Source organism: Grammomys surdaster, unplaced genomic scaffold (genome assembly GCF_004785775.1).
Source record: "Grammomys surdaster isolate TR1022 unplaced genomic scaffold, NIH_TR_1.0 125429, whole genome shotgun sequence".
NCBI lineage: Eukaryota > Metazoa > Chordata > Mammalia > Rodentia > Muridae > Grammomys > Grammomys surdaster.
Window position 1 is genome coordinate 878,024 of NW_021620296.1, and position 8,100 is coordinate 886,123.

At 54.6% G+C, this 8,100-nt stretch overlaps 1 protein-coding gene across 2 annotated transcripts in view; it reads right to left on the minus strand.

The window, feature by feature from the left end:
- Crtc1 (CREB regulated transcription coactivator 1) overlaps nt 1–7,534 on the minus strand; it is a 53,109-nt gene extending 45,575 nt beyond the window's left edge. For both annotated transcript variants that reach the window (XM_028786162.1, XM_028786161.1), the window contains exon 1: nt 7,409–7,534. In XM_028786162.1, coding sequence (XP_028641995.1) covers nt 7,409–7,534 — 126 coding nt within the window. The remainder of the gene's footprint in view (nt 1–7,408) is intronic.
- Between the last annotated feature and the right edge of the window lie 566 nt (nt 7,535–8,100).

Sequence of the window (8,100 nt, forward strand, 5' to 3'; positions counted from 1 at the left end):
CACCTGCTGAGTGCCTGCTGAATACATACACCACACACCTGCTGAGTACAGTCTGCATCTGTTAAAGCACACCCCATGCTTTCTAAGTCAGCCTGTGCCTGCTGAAGATACTTTGTCTGGATATCATGCACCTGCCAAGTATTCCCCAGCTGCCCGCCAGCAGCACAGAGAGTCACCCGGTGCTGAACTGTTCTCTCCTCACAATGGTTGACAGAGGCCTCACTCTCCAAAGAGGGAGCAGAGCTGAACAAGACAGGAGCCTCCTGCACCAGGCCTGCACAGACCCACACCGTCCTCCCAGGAGCACCAGGCCTGCACAGACCCACACCGTCCTCCCAGGAGCACCAGGCCTGCACAGACCCACACCGTCCTCCCAGGAGCACCAGGCTACTGAACCTCACTTGCTCCTAGCAAATACTAAATGTTGACTCTGAATCCCTGGCCCTCAAAGCATGCAAGGGCTTCGTCATCTGTCCATCCAGGGACACACAGTGACACCTGGCTGTGACAGGCACCCAGCTGAACAGGCCATGCTGGAAGGGCAGTACAAAAACAGTGACAGGGTGCTGTCCCTAGCCACAGCTGATCATAAGCTCTAGGACAGGCCTCCCACTCCACAAACACTCAAGCAGGGAGCCCTACTGACTCATAGCTGCCACAGCCTCAGTGCCCAAGCCTTCTTCCTCACCTGCCACCCTCGAAACTTTGCACCCTTTCCTGCAGCTAAGGAGGATACAAGACATTCCCTGACAAATGATACAGAGGCTCCACATCCAGCAAGTCCAGGGAGCAAATGTGAGGATGTTCAGGTTAAAAAAACCAGGGAACGCCGGGCGGTGGTGGCGCATGCCTTTAATCCCAGCACTTGGGAGGGAGAGGCAGGCAGATTTCTGAGTTCGAGGCCAGCCTGGTCTACAGAGTGAATTCCAGGACAGCCAGGGCTACACAGAGAAACCCTGTCTCGGAAAACCAAAAAAACAAAAAAGAAAGAAAACCAGGGAATGAACATGCCTCAGTCAACAAGTGCACGCTGGTCAGTTCTCACCATGTACGATGTGTGTGTGTGTGTGTATGACAGGGTCAGTCCTCACAGTGTATGATGTGTGTGTATATGTGTATGACGGGGTCAGTCCTCACAGTGTATGACGTGTGTGTATGACGGGGTCAGTCCTCACAGTGTATGACGTGTGTGTGTGTGTGTGTGTGCGTGTATGTGTGTGTGTGTGTATGACGGGGTCAGTCCTCACAGTGTATATGACGTGTATGACAGGCTCAGTCCTCACAGTCCTGTGTTGGAAGGCCAGGGACATGGGGACAAGACTCTGGTTAGAAGCCCGGTTCCCACACTCTGAGCCGCAGGACTTCTGGCCTGAGCAGCACAGATTGTGATGGCCTCCTGGGCTCCATCACTACAGGAGCACCTCCAGCTCCAGCCGACCCCAGCCTCTCACACTGCCTTTGCTCTCCAGCCTTCCTTGCTCCCGTTACCACCTGCCTACTTGCCTCCCACCACTGCCACTGTGAAACCTCCATCCTGAGAGCCATTTCCTATTCTTGCAGGACTGGCACACCCTGCTGCAGCCAGACAGGATGGCATGCTCTCAAACTGCATGATACGAAAGAAATCACTCTGGCTACCAGGCCAGTCTGGCTTGCCCAACTCACTCTGTGACATGTGCTTTCTGGGTCTCATGCTTCTGTCACAGGGGGGCTACTGGTGACCCAACACTAGCCATGACAAGCTGCCGGGCCTCATGCAACCATGGTTTCTGCAAAGCCACCCTGTTTGTATATACATGTCCCAGGCACTCAGAGCCACACTCCTCTCTATAGTTGTGACTGCACAGCATCCCCAAGGGAGGCTCAACTTTGGGTGAACTCTCCACTCCAAAGCCATTGGGGGGTCACCATGCTGCCAAGGCTGGCCTGGAACCCACAGTCCTGCCTCAGCCTCCCAAGCAATGGGATGGGAAGGGCAGCACTGATGGTTGCTTGGTTAGAGTCTCAGTATGTAACCAAAGCTGAGCTCTAAGTTGCAGCCATCCTCCTGCCTCAGTCCTCTAGCTCAGATTATACCCATGAAGCACCAGGGGGTCACTCTGTGTGCTGCACAGGTGTGTCCATGGGCATACGGCAGCCACAGGGTGACACTGTTTTCTCAATGGCCTTGCTTGCTCTCTTGGGAAACTACAGCTCCCTGGGCAGCAACAGCCCCACACAAAGGACCAAGCAGGGACTGTGGGGAACCAAGGTGTGGACTGCTCATCAGCTCCAGGAACCGTGAGAGGGAAAGCGCGCGCGCGCGCGCGCGCACACACACACACACACACACACACACACATACACACGGTGGGGAAGGGAGGGAGAGAGAGACAGAGAGAGGGGGGTCAGAAGGAAGGAAGGGGAGAGGGAGAGAAACATGGTTTATTCTTGCCTGGTACCACTGTCCCAAGGCCAGTGGCCAGTTGGTCACCAGCAGAAGGCTCACTCCCTCTTCCACTAGGGTGAGCTGAGCAGAGGCTCACAAAGTTCTGCAAAGACCAGATGAGGAACTGCTTTAATGAGGTCACCAAAGCTGGCATGCAGGGGTGGTGATGCGGTTCAGTGGAAGAACATGCAGCTAGCCTCTGAGCTAGGCTCGGTCAGAGCACCCTGCGGACATGTGGTGTGGAGGGGGCCATGCTCCAGTACCAGCACTGCATGCAGGGGTACCCAGCGCTACCTGCTGACAGTGAACACACCTGGAGCACGGTCAGCTCGCTGAGAGCCTCTTGCCCTGGGCCACCTGCTGGACTGACCCAGACACACATTCTGTGCAACCAGCAGTGGATACGGTCTGTGGAAAAAAGAGCTGCAAGCTACAGCTCCAAGTGACAGTACCATGGCCACCACCAGAACTGTGACAAAAAAAGAATGGCTGCGAAGGCAGGTTCTGCCTCCTCAAACAGGAGGCACACAGGCCTGGATTCGGATACCAAGTCCTCAATGGAAGATACCACCTTGCTGAACCACCCCAGGACCTCACTGGGGACTCTAGGCAGGACTCCACCCTGAGCCACGCCCCCCAGCCCCTGACTGGAGGATTCTAGGCAGGACTCCACCCCTGAGCCACACCCCCAGCCCCTCACTGGAGGACTCTAGGCAGGACTCCACCCTGAGCCACGCCCCCAGCCCCTGACTGGAGGATTCTAGGCAGGACTCCACCCCTGAGCCACACCCCTAGCCCCTCACTGGAGGACTTTAGGCAGGACTCCACCCCTGCTGTTCTTGCTTGTTTGCTTTGACATGTGGTGTGGCCATAACTGACTTTACTTTTTTTCTGCTTATTTATTTGTTCTGTATGTTTGTGAAGAGGTGTGTGCATGCCATTGTGTGCGTGTATGTGTGTGTGTGTGTGCCAGAGAGCAATATGCAGGAGCTGTTTCTTCTATCTTGTGCTGGCTACATTTATGTCAACTGACATAAACTATAATCATTTTGGAAAAGGGAACCCCAACTGAGAAAATGCTCCTTCAGCTGGACCTACGGACACTTCCTTGATTGACAATAGGTGGAGAAGGGCCCAGCTCACTGTGGGTGGGGCCATCCCTGGGCTGGTATCCTGGGTTCTATAAGAAAGCAGGCTGAGTACACCATGGGAGCAACACCCCTCCACGGCCTCTGTGTCAGCTCCTGCCTCCAGAGTCCTGCCCTGAGTTCCCGCTTCTCTCCTTCAATGATGGAGGGGTTGAGGGTTTTAAGCTGAAATAATTCTGACCCCCTAGTTGCTTTTTGTTCTATCACAACAGAAACCCTGAAGCACACCCCATGGTCCAGGGCCAGTCAGGTCACCAGACTTGGCAGCACTCTCCCCTCTGGAACGTCTCGCCTCATACTGTCTGTCTGTATGTCCTGGGGTCTAAGACTGCAGAGCTGCTGCAGTTAAAAGCACTGTCCTTATAGAGGACCCACATGGAGGTTCACAACTGTCTATAACTCCAGTTCAGGGATCCAATGCCCTCTTCTGACCTCCTCAGGAGCCAAGCATGCACACGATACACAGACATACATGCAGATAAGACACGGCACGTAACACAGAATAAGTGAAAAATAAGTAACTAAATAATGTTTGAAGTGACCAAGAGGGATAGGTATAGTGGCACAGACATTTAATCCTACTGGGGAGATAAGAGGCAGGCACATCTCTGAGTCCAAGGCTAGCCTGGTCTATAGAGCAAGTTCTATGCCAGCCAGGGCTACAAAGTGAGATCCTGTCTGCACACTGTGGCTTGGAAGACGGGCCAGTACAAGGACCTGAGATGAATCTTCAACACCCACATAAGAACCTGCGTGTGTTCACACGTTCCCATAGCCTCAGAGCACAGAGGAGAGAGGATGGCTGCAGCTCGCTGCCCAGCAGCCCAGGACCAACAAGGGCCCGGAGTAAACAGAATAAGATGGAGGTGACAGAGTAGGACACACGCACACACACGCGCACGTGCACACACACACACACGTACACATGCTCACCCCACACCCCACCTGCTGTCCCACTCTGCCCACACTCACATGTACACACATACATGCACACACGTCTGTGGAAGCCTAGAGCATGGCTCACACCTGTCACCCTCTCACAGGATTCTAAGGCCAACCTGGCTATAGAGTGAGACAGCCTCAAAGCTCAACAGAAAATGACACAGCCGTGAAATGACAGGGATGCTGTCCTCCAGGACCAGGGGCACCCCAGGCGGGCATCCTTTGCCTGTTCTTTGCATATGGCGCTAGCAGTTGCTGACTTCACCCTGTCCTTGACACCTATTTTCACACAACTGGATCTCCATGGTCCTGCATCCTGTGGTGTCTCATCCTCTTTATGTTATTTAGGGTTTTTTTTTTTTTTTTTTTTGAGACAGGGTCTTATATAGCCGAGGCTGGCCTTAAACTCCTGAACGCTAGATGACACGTGTACTCACCCAGCCAGCCACCTCCCGTGTTCAGAAGGCGCCTCACCAATCCTACCTACAGAGTCCTTTCACAACAAAGCTCTCTCTGCCAGGGCCTGGGGTGAAGCATGGACAAATGGTTTACACATGTTTACAGCTGCCCACAACCTAGAGGAGCTTCTAGAGGGCAGGACAGTGATGACAGTGATGACAGTGGTGACAGTGGCACCCCTATCTTCTTGGGATGCTTCCTCTGCAGAGGTCACAGATGGCAGCAGACAGCCCTGGTAGCCAGTAGTACAAGACAAAGTACCAAAGGGTCAACTAGATAGCTCAGCAGGCATAAAGGTGATTGCTGCCAAGCCCGATGACCTCAGTCCAACCTCCAGGACACATATGAGGAAAGGCCAAATGGGTCTTGGGGACTGAACTCAGGTCCTCAGGCTTGGCGGAAAGCGTGTTTACCCAGTGTGCCTTCGCACCAGCCTGTGGCGTTCCTGATAAGGAATGGGGCATTGGCAAATGCTCCATGATGGTTTGCGCATGGGGACCATCTCCACAGGACAGCTGGAACCACAGGGAGGGGACGTGGTGAGGCTGCTGAAGGGGCCAAGCTCCTCTAGGGCAAAGAAACTGTTCTGGAAGACAGTGGTGTGATCACATGATTCAAGGAGGGAATTTAGAAGCCTGTGAGTGCCACTGGTCACATACAGACCTCAAGTGCACTCCAACCAGGCTGTTACATCTTTTCAGGACAGGTACAGCGGGCCCCACCTGTCCTCCGAGGGCTCAGGAGTGGAGGCAGGAGCATCCAAAGTCATCCTCAGCTATTCAGTGAGATCAAGGCTAGCCTGTGCTACATGAGGCTTGCCTCAGTCATCTTTTCCACAATCATTCACTCTCAACCCCACGAAGAAACCAGACGTCCAACAAAACGTCAGTCATAAAACTGTTCTGGTTACACTGCAAACATTTGACACCAACTGTATACAGACACCTACTATGTGCTAGAAACAAGAAGCAAACTCAACTGTAAGTGATACAGGAATGATACACTTTTTTGTTTGTTTTGGTTTGGTTTTTGGAGACAGAGTTTCTCTGTACAGTCCTTGCTGCCCTGGAACTCACTCTGTAGACCAGGCTGGTCTTGAACACAGAGATCTTCCTTCCTCTGCCTCCCAAGTGCTGGGACTCAAGTTGTGTGCCACCACCTCCATCTAGCAGATGACACACTGTTCATGTGTTCATTCATTACCCTTTCTCAATGCGCTGAGGGAGGACATGGCACCCCTCCTGAGAGCTCTGGGGGACAGTCTGACTGAAGGTGAGAAAGCCACCACATTCAAACACTTACTTTCATCTATGATGCCACAATCTTGGGAAAACAAGCAACTGACTACAAGATAACCTGACCCAAAGGTGCCTGCTGATGAATCAAAGCCTCACTTACATGCTCCTGGCAGGTCACAATGGGACTCGGAACCCACGCCTAAGGGTGTGCAGAAATGCCACACAGCAGCAGCACCTCCTTCACCCTTGAGGAGCGTCTGATACCGAACACTTGACACGGAAGGATAAGGTCCCACGTTCACTCCACTTGGCCAAGAACCCAGCAAAGCCTGCCACTCCTGTCAAATGGGCAAGGCACCTGAGACAGTCACACCCTCCATCCCAATCAGGTGGCAGCTGTTCCCTGTCACGGATGGAGACCCGTCACCTGGTCCCCAGCACACAGGCTGCATGAGAACCAAGCAGCTACCTCTATGCTTATTCCAAACATGGAGGACCACTCAGCTATCCAAGAGGGATAACATCTGCTTCACAGCAGAAGTAGGAGCACCCAAGGAAGGCACAGGTGATGATGATACAGTATCACCTCCTCCTCAGGTGGCAAAGGAATGACAACTGTGCCCTCAGATAACGATGAGGGGACCCCCTCTCCTTTAGGTAGCAATGAAGGGTGACAACCGTCCACTCAAATAGTATAAAGGGTGACAATTATCCCCTCAGGTAGCAACAATGGGTCCACTTATCCACACAGATAACACTAAGGGAACAACTATCCCCTCAGGTAGCAATGATGGAGCCACGTATCCCACCAAGTAGCAATGAAGGTGATACCTGCCCCACCAGGTAGCAATGAAGGGTGACATCTGCCCCCTCAGGTAGCAATGATGGGGTCGTAGGTCCTATGAGGTAGCAATGATGGAGTTCCTGTACCATCAGGTAGCAATCAGGGGGGTGACACGTGTCCGTTCTGATAGCTATGATGAGGGCACATGTCCCCTCAGGTAACAATAATAGATGACACCTGTCCACTCAGGTAGCTGCGATGGGACCACCTGTCCAGTCCAAAGAGCAATCTCGCGAGCAGCCGCTCCGCACCGGCTGGCAGCGTGGGGACACCTGCGGCGGCCGCAGCCCCGCCCCCGCGTCTCTTCCTCCTCCCCTCCCTCCTCCCCTCCCCTCCCCCGCGCTCTCACCCGCGCGGCCCGCGTCAGGCTCAGGTCCTTCATGACCTCCTCGAAGGCCGCCGTCTCCTCCGCCTGCTTCTGGTTGTGCAGTGCGATCTTCTCGCTAAATTTCCGCGGATTGTTCGAAGTCGCCATCTTCTCGCCGCCTCCTCCTCCTCCTACTCCTCCTCCACCTCCTCGCCCCCCCACTCTCGGGCGCCACCGCGCAGGCGCCGGCCAGGCCCACGGCCGGAGAGTAATACGCAGGCGCAAGCACGGCTCAGAGCGTGGCGCAGGCGCACGGGAGAGGCGTGCGGCGCGGGGGTGAATACGCTTGCGCGTGCCTGGGCAGCGCGTTGGAAGCGCGGGAGGGGCGTGGCTACGCAGGCGCACTGCAGCGCGCGTGGTCCGCTGGACAGCGGTCGCCTGGTTGAGGGTCCTGTCCCATCAGCGAAGTGCTTGAGTGGCGGAGGACACGGCGGCACTGGTGCCTTCATTCACTGGACTCCAGCATTCACTGAGGACTTGTGGAGCGCGCCTGCTGAATACCAAGGCACAGGCGTGAACAAACAGAAATAGTCCCTCGGCTAGTGGGGTACACAGCCGGGGAGGGGAGCAGACCTCCTACCAGGAATCGAGCAGAGGTCCCGAGGTGCAGCTCCTGGACAGAGCCTGGCTTGGCACACAGAAACCGGGGTTCGGTCCCCAGCAACACACACACA